This window comes from Bos grunniens, chromosome 8 (genome assembly GCF_055505025.1).
Source record: "Bos grunniens cultivar Pamir isolate PY7600 chromosome 8, Bosgru_T2T1.0, whole genome shotgun sequence".
In the NCBI taxonomy this organism is placed as follows: domain Eukaryota; kingdom Metazoa; phylum Chordata; class Mammalia; order Artiodactyla; family Bovidae; genus Bos; species Bos grunniens.
The window spans coordinates 74,789,006-74,806,681 of record NC_141172.1 but is presented as its reverse complement, the minus strand read 5'-3'; the positions used below and the strand labels follow the sequence as shown (position 1 = coordinate 74,806,681).

The window sequence follows — 17,676 nt, the reverse complement described above, 5'->3', positions numbered from 1 at the left end:
ACAGGTCAGTGCACAGAGGCTGCAGTGTGAACCAGTGGGAGGAGGAGCTCATGCTATGTCCTCCATCATCATGGTGGAGAGGGAACCTGTCACCACACAGGATCAATGCTAAGAGGCCCTCTGTAGATTCTGGAAGACAGGTCCCCCAAACCCTCTCCTAGGTCTGCACTGATGCTACTGAAGACCACTCAGATAAGTTTAGCTAGGTAGACCAGGCAGAGCTTTTGGCAAAAGACTCAGCAAAGACAGCTGGGTTTAACCGCACACCTGACTTCAGATATGGTGTACCAAGCCGTTGTTTGGGACTTTGGACTTCGAAGTTTTAGCCTGTCTTTCCGAAGATAGTGATCACTTTGGATTAAGAATGCAAGGCATTGTCAGGAGGAGGATGGGTAACTGGATGGACATCTGAGGCCATGCCTAAGTGACATTTTCAGGTTAAAATTCCAGTTTGACTAAAATCAAGTCCTATGTTCCCCCAACCCTCAAAGCAATCATGGTGATGGTGTGAGGAGTCTGTGCAAATTCAACTGAATCACTAGTGATCATTCAGTCAGAGACATGGCAATAGTGAGACACAGTGAGACACTTTACACACAGCAGAGCGGACAAGGGGATTTCTGACACAATCGTGGTTTGCAAGTATCAAGGTCAAGACAGTAGGTGAGCTGTGAGTCCACCAGGCAGTCGGGAACAAGCATGATTTATCTGCGGGGAAAAAATCTCCATCACACCCAATGATTTTTTTTCCTAAGTGTGTCATGATCTCCTCAGTCCTGGACATCAAAGTAGTCAATTACGGGCTCCTTCGCTATCTTCTGTAAATTGCTGCTCCCAGGATTCCTGAAAAGCAAACACAGAATGAGCAATCTTTTCTTGCTTGGGGGAAACCGATTCAGGCAGGTTTCAGAAAGTGAAGGGTCAGCTTCTTTACCATGTGTGAGATTCTGCTAAGACAGTGCAGTCCACACGAGCAAGTAACTGCTGGAATTTGGTGAAGGGCACAAAGGAGTTTATATTAACATATTAACACTATTCTTTCTATTCTAAAATTTTTCCAAAATAAAGACTTTCCCCAGGGCAGGACTGGGGCTGGTCCTGAGAGCTACTTGGCCCCAGGAGCTCCTGGCTGACGCTGTGCCCAGTGGGCAACACTGATCTGTCCCGTCCAGTTCCAAGGGAACAGAGATGGCTAGGACCCTCCTGGTGACCTTGTACACTTCCCTACCCACCCTCCCAGAGGTGTAGGAGGCTCTGGAGAGCTTCTGTGTGGAAGGCCAGAGCAGGAGGAGAGACCCCACTGGGTTCCCAACAGCTTCCAGCTAGGTGGCCTTGCTCTGTAGGGCAGCTGGTCCCCTCCTGGGAAGGGAAGGCAGGATGACGACCCCTCTCTGCTCCTGGCTGAGAAAACACCTGCCAGACCTGCTGCTTGCTCGTGCTATTTTCTTTCCTCTTTAATCACTAGCATATGGAAAAATGATTCAAACCATATGTAAGCAGAGCAAAACACGCAAGTTTCCCCCTTCACTGCCAATGCCCGCCTAGAATCCCACTTCTGTCTCCAGAGTAACTGCTGTGAACTGTGAGATGTTCCCACATCATCTGGTGTGGCAGACTGAATCCATTTCCCAGTGTCACCATCTATACCATGGAAATTACGGCTAGTGACTTTGCTCCCTGGAGGGCAAGTAGGCATTACAAACAGCAAACCTGGGACCCCTCTGGCATGAACAAATGTGTGTCCAGCATCTCAGTCAAACATCGTATATCTGAATGCAACACCCCAAGGCCAGACCCAATGAGGCGCCAATGACTAGTGCAGCCCAGGGCAATTTACTCCTCGGTGGCATCTCCGAACAGACATGGCCCTTTGGGAAGCAGCTAAAGAATTCTTACTTGTCTGTCTGTCTGTGATGAGCAATCGGTGGCGGAGGCCGTGACTGATTCTCCTTTTCGAGTACACCTGTCAGTGTGGTAGAAGGACAAATGGACTTCCCTCTGTGAAGTCAGAACACAAAGTATTGAAAAGTGAGAACTGTTTGTGGAGACAGGCAGACAGCTGGAAATCCAGTCCATGACTCTTAACGTGATGCTGCAGGGCACTCTCTGATATGACCTGTCACCTTTGATTAATCCTCATCCCTTTCATCTACCTCTGCTGAGCCCACTACCTTCTTTCTCTAAACTCACTTGAGTCTTCTTTGTTGGGAGGTTCTTCCAATTCCCCCAGATTCGGATAGTGATCCTAGGTCTTGCAGTCCCCTCCTCGCTCATACTCCTGCTTCAGTCTCCTCTAATGGCAAACACTCTTCACAGAGGATGCCCTGAGTCCCAGGCCAGCACTCTGTTTCCATGATGCCAGGAGGACACAAGGGGACAAGGGATGGATCTGATGTGAAATATGCTTTAGGTGTGTCTGCTCTGAGGTCTGAGGCATGGGCTTTACTTTCTGGTTCAGAGCCTTAGATCAGTCAGAATGGCTGGCCCAGAGGCAGACTCTTCACCTAATCTTCCAAAGAAGGAAGTAAGAAAAACAACAGCCCAAGGCCAGGCCCAAGGAGGCACCAACGACTAGTGCAGCGCTCCTGCACTAGCCACTGGCCAGCCCAGCTTCTCAGGTCCAGTGTGCCTCACCGAGCAGTTTCCCCTCTGACAGCAAGATGCACCCACCTGACCGCAGTGACCACAACGTTGCGCTTTGGCTCACTGTCATAGCTCACGCTCTCCAGGCCGTACACCTGGGCCAGATCGTGGATGATCCGGCGGTGGTCTCTGTTCATGGGAGGGAAGCAGTGGCTCTTCTTACTACTTTTCCCCTGTATGGAAGGAAAAGAAGACTGACTCGTAAACATCATTTTGAAAAAAGGCTATGCCTATAGAGGTCCTTCCCACTGTCCTGGAACAGCCTGGGTCAATAAAGAGATGACAGAGTTTGGGAGGCCCATGGTGCACGGCAATTCACTGCCTGCGGGGCAAGGGTCGGGGCGTGGGGGGGCGTGGGGAAGGGCATGGGATGTACTTCCTGCATCTCCTCTGTGAGCCATGTGGCAGCAGCTGGCTGGGGCCAGGGGGACCGTGGGCAAGTGAACTGAGCCTGACGTGGATACTGCAATGGTTGCTCCCACAGGGCCTCTAACTGGGGAGTGAGTGATGTTTTTAAGAAATGACTAAATAAACTGAAGAGTTACAAAACAAGAAAATCTCACTTGTACACTCCACACTAAAAATTGTGAATTTATAGAGACAGGCTAGCAGAGAACTACATCTGCTCAGGTTTCCTAATTAGGAGGGGAACAATGATTCCATTTTCTCCTTTGTGCTAGTATCCTGCTGGGAAGCGGGAACAGAAGGGAGGCAGGGCAGAGGGTGAGTAGACAGCAGGAAGGAAACCTATTTTCATTAGATGTGGAGCCAAAGGAGCCATCTCTCCCTCACTCACATGCCCTCTGAATGAAGAGGGAGTCGCCGCAGGGCTGGCTATTGCTGACTACATGAGAGGCTTTTTTGATTAAAGCCACCTCCTCGACATCTCCGCTGCCTCCAGGACAGGCTTCCCTCTCTTGAAGGAACTGATACCATTACTGTTCAACTCTACTCATTCAACTTTATATCTTTGCCCAACATATTCTTTCCTGCCTTTGGGGTAATAAGAACCAGTGAGTCCGATCATACAACAGTCCTTCAGAGATCTCTGTGTGTGCGTACTCAGTCACTCAGTCATGTCTGACTCTTTTGTAACCCCATGGACTGTAGCCCACCAGGCTCCTCAGTCCCTAGGATTTCCCAGGCAAGAATAAAATGGGTTGCCATTTCCTCCTCCAGGGGTTCTGCCTGACCCAGGGAGAACCTGCATCTCCTGCACTGGCAAGCGGGTTCTTTACCACTGAGCCACCAGGGAAGCTCATCAGAGATCTGAGGAGTTGGCATGTCTTCCTAAGTATCCCTACTGAATCCCCTTCATCGAGAGTGTTTCCTCCCATTCTTGGGCACAGGGCTAGGATGTGTATTTACATTTAATATTACTGCAGATATCTTTCTTGAGCCAGGCTAGAGCTTCCATGAAGCTATAATGGCTGGGCTCTGGAGAAAGGTAAGGATCCTCAAGGCAGCTCTGACTTTTTCCTACAACTACTTTACACTGATAGTGTTTCTGGGACTTGATTTTTTTTTTTTTTTTTAATGAAGTTGGCCTTAGAAACATGTAGAGTTGGATATTTTGATTTCAACCTTATTCACGGCCTCCACAAGGGCTTCCATTTCCTTCTCAATGTCGCTGACAAACTTTAAGTCCTTCCTGAAATGAGAAATAGCCACAGTTAATTGCGTTTGTTTCTGCTCTTTTGAGATCCCTTCCATCCACCCTCTGCCTATACAGTGCAGAGAATGGACAATGTGGGCAGGAAAATTGCAGAGGCCAGGCAGGAACTGTCAGATAACAGAAGGCTGAATGTGACGGAACAAAGGAAGAGAAAGTAATAAGAAAACAATTATGAGAAGAGAGAAGACAGAAAGAGAAACAGTCATCAGAGGGCCAGGAGACAAGAGGAAAATAAGACCTGTTACCACCCAAATGAGGACCACCCATGTGACAGAGACCTGGATGGGCAGAGGTGGAACGTGGCCAGAGACCCTTCACTGCAAGCCAGTCCAACCCTTGAAGGGCCCCAGCTCCTATCACAGGGACTAAACACACACACACACACACACACACACACACACACACACTCACACTTCCAAAGTTCAACTCTTCAATGGGACAGTTTTGAGAAACCAAGAGAATGACTTATTAAATACCATATAATTTCTTAGATATATATATATATATATATAAAAACTGACTCAACCACAGAGGACTGCATATCTTAAAAGAGCAAATATCTGGTAAGCCACACTTAAGAAACTAGGTATCAAGTCACATACCTAGCATCTTCTTTCAAACTGTCACTGAATTTTGACCCTGAAGAACGTACGTTGAAAGGATCAGAATCATCACTGATATGAAATGCCTCTGCTAACCTCCTGAAAGAGAGTGAAGTATGTACATGAAAGGAAAGAAGGGGGAGGAAAATTATCTCATAGTAACAGAGTGCCCACCAGGTTCTACGTTTTTTATACATTAATCATCTCATTTCAGTAAACCTGATTATTCAGGAGAATAAGAACAACTTGGGACAAGATATTGAATTGTCTTCACAGAACAAAATAAGTAAGATACATCTAGATGGTTCTGAGCAAGCTGTAGGCTGACACTGGAGACTCAGATTGTCTGAAGAGAAGGCTGAGGAGGGCGTGCACTGGGGATGGTCAGTGGGAAGGATTTCCTCTGAGGTTTCACCCGAACATCAGATGAATAAAGTAGAAGGATAATACTAAAATTAACGTCACTCTACAGAAAGTCTACAAAATGAAGAATTCCATTAACAACATAAGCGCTGTGTTAATTTTAATGCACTTCCTTTCATACTTTTCTTCTGTAATTTTAAGTAGTACATGAAACTCTGAATCTTTTTTTTAGCATTTCTCATACTACTGTTTGATTTTCACACTCCCCGTATTAACAGTTGCATAATCTTCTAATTTTATATGTCCCACAACTTACATAAGCATGCCCCATTTAGGTTCCTGTAACAGTCTCCCAGTTTTTCAATATGATAAGTAACACAATATCTCTGAGCAAAAACCTTTTAAGATTATTTCTCTGGAAAATGTCTCCAGGTGTGGCAATAACTGCATTAAATAGTATGGACCTGAGACCCAGATCATCATGGTCTAAGGGTTCCACAATGCTGTTTATGCTTTGACCGGCAGCTGTATGAGTCTCGTGGCATCTCACCAACACCTGGTTATGTCCTTTTTTTTTTTAAAGATAGTTAAAATTCAGTTTAGCATTTATAGTTTTCCTTTACAAGGAGGCAGGGATCTCTTACAAGCTTAATGCCCATAAGAATTTGGTTTATTGTTGCTAGGTTTTCTAATTTTTTACCAGCAGTTTAGTTTTCAAATTTTCAAGAGAATTCCTAGAGGGGGAGATCTTTTGATGTTTTGATTAGTTGGCCACTAATTCAAACGTACACATCAATAAAACATAACTGTGGGATGCATTTGGTCTGTCAGTTTTCCATTTCTGCAATGGAGCATGTATTTGCAACTTTAGATGGCATTTTCCTTTTCAAATTCACATGTCTTTTTTTTTTTTTTTTCAGGTCTGTGAGTAAGAAAGAATCCTTATATAGTGAGGGTCATTATGTCATTGTTCAAATATTGAGGAGAAATTCAAAAGGCTTTCAGAAATAGCTAGTTCTAATCAATAACTTTAATTTACTGAGCATCTACTATGTGTTAGGCTTGTGCCAAGAGTTTTACGTATAGTATGGTTAGTTTTAATGTATTAACCCTATAACAACTCAGGGAGGTAGATACTATTATTATCACTCACTATTCACAGATACGTGGGAAAATTAAAGCTTAGAGGGATAATGTGTATTGTCCAAGGTCACACAGCTATGTGAGTGAAGCTAAGATTCAATTCCGAGCAATCTAACTCTAGAGCTATGGCTGGCTCTAACTGCTGTACAGTACTGTCTCAACTACACAAAGGTGCACTTCCACGTTCTGGAGGCCTTCTACGCATTCACTACAGCATTTCTAAAATCTCTGGACTGCGGCAGAGAACAACGTGACAACAGTTCTTAAAGGACAAGAGTTTTGAATAGCAATTATTACAAAGTTACCATAAGAGTCAAACCAAAGGCAATTTGGGCAGTGCTATTAATCATATTACCATCTACACATTTAGTCACCTAAAAAGGTATTGTTAACAATTGTTCAAAGTTGCACTTCTAGGTAAAACAAAACTGCACTTGTCTGCATGTATCTGTTTCTGTTTAACTCTATCTTGAAAAAATTTCAAAGAATGGTTAAGTTACAAGAATATTACAATGGGACTTCCTTAGTGGTCCAGAGCAGCTTCGAAGCTGGTCTGGGAAGATGCCACTGCGGGCAGCTAAGCTTGTGGCCCACAACTACTGAAGCCTGCACACTCTAGAGTCCGTGCTCCGCAACAAGAGAGGCCACTGCTTGCCACAACTGGAGAAAGGCCACAGACAGAACGAAGACCCAGTGCAGCCGAAAAACAAATTACAATAAGCTCCTACACACTCTTCACCCAAATTCTCCAAATATAAACATTTTCACAGAACTATACCTTTAATCTCTGTTGGAACTAGAAAGTCTGTCAGGCACTGAATAAATGCCCCTTAATCTGATAAAGAATATACTCAAATAACTTACAACAAACGTCATAGACAGTAGTGAAATATCCATTATCACTACCTTCTATTCAATACTGTACTGGAGGCCTAGCCAGTGTGATTTGCCAAGAAAAAGAAAAAAGTTAAGAATTAGAAATAAATTAGAAGGGGACATGATTGTGTACATGCAAAATCCAAAAGAAGCTACAGATAAACTATTAGAAATAAGTAATTTAGCAAGGTTGTAAATAGTGGTCAACAAATATCAATTGTATTCCTACATGCCAGCAACAAGCAATTAGAGAATTAAAATTTTAAAGTGATAACAAGAAAAAAATACCATTTATAATAGCAGCAAAAAACATCAAACAGCAAAGAACAAATTTACTTAAAGATGTACAAAATCTATATACAGAAAACTATAAAAAATATCATTAAAAGAAAACATGACTAAATATAAGGATATACTTTGCTCAAGGAGGAGAAGCCTCAATATTACAAAGTATCAAATCTTCCCAGACTGATCTATAAATACCAGCTCAATCAAAATCCCAGTTTTTTTTTTTTTTTGCAGATATTGATAACCTATTTCTAAAATTTAAATGGAAATGCAAACGGCCAAGAATAGCCAAGACAGTCTTGAAGAAGGACCATGTTTGAAGAGATATGCTACCACTTTTTAAGACTTGTTATAAAGGTACAGTAATTCAGATAATGTGATATTAACACGATGGAACAGAATGAACTCAGAAATAACCCATACGCAACATGACTACTTGCTTTAAGACAAAGGTGGCACTGCAGCGAACTGAGAAAAGGATTTCTTGATAAATGATACTGGTCGAGTGAACATTTGTTTGGAAAAAAAAAATAATGGAATCATGAACCCTCCTTATATTATGATTTAAAAAAAAAAATCGGTCCAAGTCAACTATAGTTCTAAATGTGAAATGTAAAATAAGGTTCCTAGACAATAACACAGAATACCATTATGACCTCAGGATAGACAAATACTTCTTAAACAAGCTATAAAATGTACTATCAACTAAGGAAAAGACTGATAAACTGAACTACATTAAAATTAGAAATTTTTGTTTATTAAGACACCGTTTGGAGAGTGAAAAGTGAATGCACAGAACGTGAGAAACAACAGTCCACACAGCAGGACTTCCCTGGTGGTACAGTAGATAGCAATCTGCCTGCCAATGCAGGGGACATGGGTTCAATCCTTGGTCTGGAAAGATTCCACATGCCTCAGAGCAGATAAGCCCTTGAGCCACAATTACCAAGCCTGTGCTCTAGAGCCTGTGAGCTGCAACTACTGAAACCATGTGCCTAGAGCCTGTGATCCACAACAAGAGAAGCTAGTGCAATGAGAAATACATGCACTGCAACAAACTTATTCTTATTCAATGTAGAGTAGCCCCTCCTGGCCACAGCTCAACGCTCACAAGCAACAATGAAGACCCAGCACAACCAAAAATAAATAAATCTTTTTAAAGGAGAATAAATGTATTAAAAAAAAATATATATATATATATAAAGGTGGTGGTTTAGTTGCTGAGTCATGACTGACTCTTGCGACCCCATGGACTGTAGCCCACCAGGATCCTCTGTCCATGGGATTTCCCAAGCAAGAATACTGGAGAGGGTTGCCATTTCCTTCTCAAATAAAACAAAGGACTCATATCCAAGGACTCCCAAAATATATAAAGAATTCCTAGTAATCAATATGAAAAAGACAGATGATACAATGAAAAAATAAGCAAAGACTTGAACTGGTACTTCACAAAAGAGGATATCCAAATGGCCAATAAACATACGAAAAGGTGTTCAACCTCACCAGTCATCAGAGAAACATAAATTAAAAGCTCAGTGATATCCAGTTATACATCTACAAAAATGGATTAAAGTTTAAAGAGTATAACTTGGTACAACCATTTTGAACACTGGCAGAATCAACAGAAGCTGAAAATACGCATACCTTATTAATCAGCAATTCTACTCCTGAGTTTATTATCCAATAGGAATGAGTACATATATATAGCAAAGCTAGTACAAGGATGTTCTTTACAGAGCATTATTTGTAACAGCCCAATACCAATAACAACACATGTAATCTATTAACTATAGAATAGATAAGTAATGATACATTAAAATAAAATAAGTATTGTTCAGGAATTAAAATAAACAAAATACTGCCACATGCACCAAAAGGAGTATCACAAATATAATGAAAGAAACCAGACAAAAATACCACCCACATGATTTCATTAAAGTCCAAAAACAGACAAAATAATCTAAACTGTCAGAAGTCAGGATACAGGTTATCTCAGTGGAGTGTAAGAACAGCTTCTGGAAACTTTCTGTATCTTGACCTCATTGCTGATTACACCAATGTATTCAATTTGTGATGACTCACTGATCTATAGTTTTGATCTATATGTATGCTATACTTCAACATAAAAGTTCATTAAAAGAATTTTAAGCCTCTTATCTCCATTGGAATTAGGAAGTCTGCCAGTCCCCGAATTAGTATGCTGTGGGGCATGTAATGTTTATACTTGCCCCAAACCACTTAAGCTCATGTTTCAGAAACATGCTGAGATCACCTAACTGGTTTATCCTTAGGCACTTCAATTCTTGATGACTGAATTTCTTCTGCTCTCCAATAGCAGCAGAAGACTCAGAGCAGGTGCTGAATGAATGCTTGAAGGGTTGCCCCCTCCCACTAACTTCACAGAGCTCAAAGACAATCAGATAAATCGTAGTTCAAACTACTTACTTTTTCCTTTCCAAGGCTGAACATTCCTCATCACACTCCAGCCTTGAGAAACAAAGAAAAAATTAAGTGAGAATGCAGGTTTCACAGCTCCTACTCTGAGCAGCTCAGTTGGTAAAGAATCTGCCTGCAATGCAGGAGACCGGGGTTCGATTCCTGGGTCAGAAAGATCCCCTGGAGAAGGAAATGGCAACCCACTCCAGTATTCTTGCCTGGTGACTCCCAAGGACAGAGGAGCCTGGCAGGCTACAGTCCATGGGGTCACAAGAGTCAGACACAACTTAGTGACTAAACCACCATCACCACTCAGCAGTAAGTTCTTGGATGGTCACCCTAGAGATTGAGCATACTCTTGCCAGACAATGGCTGGATGAGGTCCCTCTCAAGGACAGGTGGGCAGACCTTCGAAGGACTTCAGAGTGTCCCAAGGCTGCTCAGCCCCCCAAATGCTCCCAGCAGCCCTCTGACAGCCCCATCTCCCTCTCTTGACACAGCCACCTCTCTGTTCTCTTGCAGGTTAAAAGTACATACCCAGGTCTCTGCTTTCTCTGGCTACTATCTGGAGTGAGGCCCAGAAATGCTTCCTCTGGTCTTAGCTGTGTCCTGAGTAGGATTCACTGCACTGGAGTGGGTGTGGCCTCTTAATGTCAGAGGTCTGTTGAATACTGTGTGTAAGGCTTTACTGTTGGGGACTGACACAAGTGAATGGTTCCTGCCCTCTGGAAATTAAGTCTAATGCGGGAAAGAAGGCACAGCTACACATTTTTTAAATTACCTGGCTTGGTGAATTTCCTTCTTGGTAATCAACTTGCTGATCTCCACTGAATCTCCAAGCTGCATGTCTGTTATTTTGGAGGCCATGGAAATAGCAGCTATTCTGAAGTACAAAAAAGAAAGGGAAGAAAGGCACTGCAGTTTCACAAGAATCTCCTCGCACCAGGCACACAAAATATGTCTTTCAAGAAAAATCTACCTCTTGACAATCTGTGTAGCTTTGGAAGCCCATTTACTGTAACTATCACACATTTACGTGGTATCTCAATTAGTCTAAACAGCTCCATAGGAAATGAGGTAATCAATTCCTTAGCACTCCCTTGAACATCTGGGCTAATGCCTGGCACTCAGTGGGTATTCACAGTCAATCTGATGTTGCATACTCCTGAAGTCCCATCTCTATGACACATCTATGCATCTCTGCATCTCCAAGATGTTATCTCTGAATCTATTCGTCCATCCATCCTAACATCTCCACTTCTGTACTCAGATCCCCATGTAACCACACAGGTCCCAAGATTTCAGGAGTCTGTAAAGACAACCCACAGAACAGCCAGAAACCCCCACACTCCAGTAGGAGCACAGGGCCTGGCTGTGCCACCACAAATGGTGGGACATGAAAGCAATTCATGCAACCTCAGGACATCTTCCCTTCTGATCTCATGGTGAAATAAGACCAGAGGTAGAGAGAGAGAAAGGAGGAGAAATAAAATGGTTTACAAATTAAGGTTAGGGAAAGTAATAAGGTACATAAAGCAGTGCTTTTTCTTTGAACCTGAAAAACTAGACTCAAAATTTATTTTAAAAACTTTCCTTAAAAGTTGAAAAGATCCTATAATAAACTCCTGTATATCCTTTACCTAGACCTACCAATTGTTAACATTTAAGTAGCACTAACCTTTGATAAGTACTGGATGCTTCTGAGCAAACCATGATTTCTTTTCTTCGTCCACATTCACACTGCAGCTCTATCTGAAATAAGATGAACACGGAGCAGCGTTCAGCCCACGGAAAACATGTGAATGGGCAGGTTTCCTTTTTAAAGCCTCTCTCGAATCAAACCTTGGCAGAGAACAGAGAGACAGGGAAAGGCTCCTCTCCAAGATGGGGGAGCTAACCACACATGCAAACTGACAACGTGGTGGCTGACATGCTAGGATGGAAGTGCCAGGTTTACAGTGCCCCTTATTGGGAATTATTCCTGTCCTTAATCCTGCCTGAAGGGGCAGGCCTAGAATGAAGTTTCTACCACCAAACCAGAGGTAGACACTTGACCCAGAACCAGCCAAAGTCTAATCGACTCCACTTCATCCCTCCACTTTCACCTCCTCGGGGGAGACCTTGCTTCATCCCTCAGAACAGTTAAGTCCCCCACTCACATGTTCCCGTGGAACCCCTGCAAGGGTGTAACTACTTCACAATCCTTAGCAGAGTCACGGGTAATTACCTGAGTAACCAGTTAGTATCTGTCCATCTGATTAATGGAACCATGTGTCTCCTGTCCACTGGTAGAGCTCCAGCATCAATACAGCATAACATCTTATACAAAACAGACACTTAAATACTTGTTGGATGAATGGAGTGGGCAATCAGTGTCTCTTGAGAATTCGATCAAAGGGAGACAGAGACTGGTCAGGTGGCAGTGGGTACTTTCTGAACTAAAAGACCATCTCAAGCTTGGCAGACAGAAGTCCACCTTTCTCTCTGTTAACCTGAAGTTCCTTGTAACCAACGACCCCTGACTAGGATGTGTGCCAAGGTGCCACTGCAGACAGTTCTAGACTCATTAGCAGCACCAGGACCACAGCCAACACCCCACCCGGAGCCAGGACTACGTACCTTGGCCTTGCAGGTGGTCACTGGGCAGGGCAAGCTGAGGTGGCAGGGTGCCATACACGGGTGGCCACAGTTGGCTCTGGAGGTGGTGCAGGGCTGCTTGCAGATCTCGTCCCCCAGACATTCTCCTTTGTGACAGAGCCTCTGACACTTGTGCATCCCACATGGTAGCGTGGCACCGCAGGGTAATCCACAAGAGATATCAACCAGGTGACAGGGAATGTTGCTTCGTAACTAGGAGAGAAGTAGCCGGGTTCTCATCTCCATTCAGGATCTGGGGTGGGTTTTAACTTCCTACTTAAACATTTCTGAATGTTCACAATCAGTATATTTAAAAAAAAAATTTTTTTTTTAAAATCAGGCTGATTTTCGAAGTCTGAAAGGTTAGTTTGAAAAGAAAACAAACCTGAGCTTTATTTAACAATGCTTGTTACAGTTTGAAAGGATTTGTTTTAGTAGCCGAGTGTGACTTGCAACAAACAAGGTGAGTAACAGGCATGTGAAACCAGATAACTAGGGAGTATCTGAAAATGCTATGACTAACTGGGAGGGTCAGGGGATCTTCTACGTCTGCAAACAGCTAGGGCACTGAATTGACAGAAACCCCGGGGGTGGGGGCACCCTTGGCTCATGGTTTCCGGACTGCTGGCAGGGCAGTTTTATGTAATTACTCAGCTCTCCTCACATCTCCCAACCTCTGGTCTCCATATTTTAGATAGCTCTGTCATTAAAAAAAATTTAGAAGCAACAGTCCATGGAACCGCCATTTTTTCTTGAGAAATTGCCTTCATCCAGGATTCCTCACTCTAGGAAAAAGATGCTGGGATTTTACTTTTGTGGGACCAAAGATTACTCTCATGTACCCACTCAAAGTCTTTTAAGAACCCTCAAAGAGAGGAGTATACTTCGACTCTGATGAGGCATAACCTGTAATCTTGAAGAGGGCCCCAGAGTCTAGTACATACCTGCTTTGGATTTGGTATTTTAGTGGAAGGTATCCCCAGTCACTAAACACTCCATTACCACCGGGATAATTCGTGCACATGCTGTGCCCTGTGCTGCTCCCGCCCACATTATCTGCCTACTATCTTCTCATCGTCCTTCAGGAGGTTACTTATGTTACTTCCTTTAAGAACACCTTCCCTGGGTAGGGGTCCCTTCAGTGCTCTGTACTTCCCACACGGTTGTACCTATAATCGACTGCTCATTCATCTGCTTTCTACCCCACAGTGAAGGCTCCACCAGGGCAGGGCCAGCCCCTGTGGTTCATTTCTCAATCACTTGAACCCAGCCAGTTACCTGGTACAGAGCAGGCATGCAGTAAGTATTTGCTGACTGAAGTCCAACATATGGATAACACATGGATCTCTCAGAATGGTTATCTCAAAGGAAGTAAGAGTTTTCAGAGGAAGAATAAATACTAAGGATTATGACTTGAGAACCTGACAGGAAATAATGTCCATCAAGATAAGAATGCTGAAAGCATGTTGTCACAGTTGTCAAGAGTTTCAAGAAATGTTGGCCAACATGTTATGAAGTAAAAAAAAGCAGGTTACAGAACAGTATAATCTTCATAGAGTAGAGGAGAATATGTAATACACATGCCTGAAGTCTACACACCAGAATGTTTAAGAGTATTTCTTTTTGGGTAGCAAAACTACATTAACAGTCTACAATGAATATGCCTCTTTAAAATTAAAGAAACTTTAAAATTGTTTCAAAGGGTCTATAATCAGCAGTGCCAAATACAGCTTAGATGCTAAGAATAAGGACAAAAATCCTTCATGGTAGTGGCAGTGGGGAGGGGCAGGTTAGTGGGGAGGAAGGCGTTTGGCCCATCAGCAGGATGGAAATCTGTGAAGGGAGTAGAGAGAAGGATTGGTGGTAACTGGCAGGGAGCCCACCTGCACTCTTGGGATGTTCTCACTGTAACACTTTTCCCAGACTGGCAAGCCCTCCCCATGCTAGCTAACCTGGACGCTGTCTCTGAACACAGCTCATGTTCTCAGGGGCTACTGGCTGAGTCTCATCTCATTGTAACCAGATTAAAAATGAGAGCAGAACAGTCTAAGAATGCTACTGACTGAATGGTTCCGTTTATGTGACCTCAGGAAAAGGCAACAGACTTTGTTAGGACAGGCAACAGATAACTGGTTACCGGCGCTGGAGGAAAGTGGAGAGTAATTCTGAAGGGACATGAAGGAGTATGTGGGGATGAATGACCTGTTCCACATCTTGACTGTGGTGGTGGTGACATGACTGTATGACTGCTTGTGTCAAAACTCATAGATTTGCATGCTAAAAAGAGTAAATTTTATTTTATGCAAACTATACCTCAATGATTAAAAAAAGGAAAAAAAAAGTGGCAATAGCAAATCTCTGCTTCTTTGGAGCATATTTACTTTGAGAAACAATGAGGCTAATCCTCTTAACGAAATCCAACCATAAATCTCTGGTTGGAACGATGAACCACTTGAGAGAAAGCTTACCTCATGTTTGCCCATGCACCACTTCTGAGTGAGGAAAGTACAAGGAGGGCACTTGTCCTCACTATGACATGAATGATACACTGGAGAAAGAGAAAGGCAAAATCTGGAATTATGTTCAAATAATACCACACAAACTATTATACATATTATAATAGCATTTGACATGGAACTTTTAAATTTAGGAGCTAAAAGTACTTTATAAAATGGTCACTGGAAAGTAAAAGTAGTTGGCTTTATATTAAAGGGCTGAAAGATGAGCATGAGAAAAAGAAACCCAGCTGAGGGGGGAGAGACACAGAAGCAGAGAAGGGGGCAGCTGGTCCACCCCATCTCCTGAGGCATGGCCACATGGTCTGTGCACGTTACTCAGTCATGCTTGTGGTCCTACCGTACACAGCTCCCCTCTGTTCAGACATCTTGGTTACTTACCTCATCTAACATGCTTCCTCTGCCTCCTTTCAATTTCTTTACTCGCAGTTCATTCAAACTCATCCCCTAAACGAAGCCTTCCTTGGCTGACCCCTCCCTGCCCTGAGCTCTCTTGCTCTCCCTGACCTCTTGGTTCTGAGGCAGAAGGCTTGTTGCCATGCTATCTGCCCCATCTTCAGGCAATCGCTGGTTGTGGCAAATGTACTCAATTCCCATCTTCTTCCTCCCAGAAACAACAGAGCCCCCTCCAGGTCCTGGGTTATTGTTTTCTTCCTCTGAACCTCCCTCTATGTCTGATACCATGCTGGATATACAACAATTGCTCAAGAAAAGTTAATGCTGAATGAAGGCAGGCTAAAATAAATCACAAATGGCTAAGTTCTCACTATGGACATTCATCAGCAGGATCTGGACTTCATCTTAACATCTGCAGGTGAAAGAAGTGAGTTCGAGTGAGTGTGCTGAGTGTCTGCTTGAATATTAACTTCACAGTGGCATGGACACCACTCACAAGCTAAGCTGGGAGGGTCATCTTAAGGTCTCCAGGGAAGGAGGGACTTCTCACTTCATAAGGAATTTACTTAATTCTTCTTCACTCTTAAAAAAATTAAGAACTGGTTGTTTCGTCAGTCTCAATCATATGGCCAGATTTACTGTAAGGATCAAATCTGATGACTTAAGTTATGTCAGGTTTGCCTCTGGGACATGACAAAAAAGGAAATGATGGGCTAGATACAGTCTGAGGGGAAAGCCAGTGACTAGACTGGATGGCAAGTGGGTGATGTCAAGTAGCTACTGGTCTGGTGTCTACAGCAGTCTATCACAGGAAAACTGGAAACCAATGTCCAGCAATATGAGACTGACTGAATCACTTATGGCCTATCCATGTAACAGGACACCCCACTATCATCTAGAAAAATATTTATTGATAAGGAGACAGATTAAAATTATAGTAATTAGAGAAAAAAATCTATTACTTAAAATAAGTTCAATAAAATTCCACTTTTATTTTAGGGAAAAAAAGGAAATATATATTTTTACCCATGGAAAAAGGCCCTGAAAAATCACCAGGCAAGAACACTAGAGTGGATTGCCATGCCTTTTCTCCAGGGGATCTTCCCTGGAGAAGATCCCGACCCAGAGACTGAACCCAGGTCTCCCGCACTGCAGGTGGATTTACCGCACTGCAGATTCTTCACCACCTGAGCCACCAGGAAGTCCGAAAAATACACAGGAAGGCATAATTCTTAAAAGGTTACATAAGATTTAATTTCAATCTTTTGATTTTACTTTTCTTTCTTTTTATATATGTTGCATCTACAACAAAACTGAAGTTACTTTTAATTTTATAAAAAGATGCTTAACTTTGAAATATGCACCAAAAGTGGAGGCCACAAAAAGGAAGACAAGACCAGCTGGGGCTTCTCCCGACATTCTGGGTGTGTTTGACACCCACAGGGTAAAGCAATGAAAAGCACTGTCATTCCCAGCTGTGGCCCAGATCACAGACCCATCTTCACAGAAGCAGTCCTGAGCACAGGGAACAAGGAGCAGCCATGACAGTGTGACCTGAAAGCAGTGAAAACTATCACGTGCTGTGCTAAGTCGCTCAGTCATGTCTGACTCTTTGCGACCCCAGGGACTGTAGCCCGCCAGGCTCTTCTATGGGATTCTCCAGGCAAGAATACTGGAGTGGGTTGCCATGCTCTCCTCCAGGGAATCTTCCCCACCCAGGGATCGAACCCATGGCTCCTGCATTGCAGATAGACTCTTTACTGCTGAGCCACCAGGGAAGCCCTGAAGACCATCATGCAACATCCTAAATGATACAGTGTGAGCAGGCTGTGAGGTGTGCAGGCAAGCAGATGGGACCCACCTGGATGGTCACATTCATGGACTCTGGCACAGGTCTGGGTACACTCAGGGGGCCTGGTGCCACAGGGAACTGGAGGGTAGATCACTGATGCACCACAGTGGCAGGTTAATTCATCAAAACCTGGTGAAGCAGCAGGTAAAACAAACCTTCATGAGTTTGAGATTCGCACACAGATAACTACAAACACACTTTTTTTTTTGGGTGGGGGGACTTCTATTTTTAGAGGCTAATTTTTAGGGG

General features: G+C 43.3%; 1 protein-coding gene across 7 annotated transcripts in view; it reads right to left on the bottom strand.

Annotated features, from left to right (window-relative positions):
- Positions 1–566: 566 nt before the first annotated feature.
- NFX1 (nuclear transcription factor, X-box binding 1) overlaps positions 567–17,676 on the bottom strand; it is a 66,348-nt gene continuing 49,238 nt past the window's right edge. For 4 of the 7 annotated variants that reach the window (XM_086416587.1, XM_086416588.1, XM_086416589.1 and 1 more), the window contains exons 14-24: positions 17,437–17,556; positions 15,132–15,211; positions 12,646–12,876; positions 11,705–11,778; positions 10,808–10,909; positions 10,036–10,077; positions 4,921–5,019; positions 4,228–4,294; positions 2,671–2,816; positions 1,897–1,998; positions 567–843 (exon numbers count right to left, since the gene is read on the bottom strand). In XM_086416587.1, the coding sequence (XP_086272713.1) occupies positions 771–843; positions 1,897–1,998; positions 2,671–2,816; positions 4,228–4,294; positions 4,921–5,019; positions 10,036–10,077; positions 10,808–10,909; positions 11,705–11,778; positions 12,646–12,876; positions 15,132–15,211; positions 17,437–17,556 (1,136 nt within the window). In that variant the 3' untranslated portion in view covers positions 567–770. The remainder of the gene's footprint in view (positions 844–1,896; positions 1,999–2,670; positions 2,817–4,227; positions 4,295–4,920; positions 5,020–10,035; positions 10,078–10,807; positions 10,910–11,704; positions 11,779–12,645; positions 12,877–15,131; positions 15,212–17,436; positions 17,557–17,676) is intronic. The other 3 variants (XM_086416591.1, XM_086416592.1, XM_086416593.1) reach the window with 1 other exon arrangement.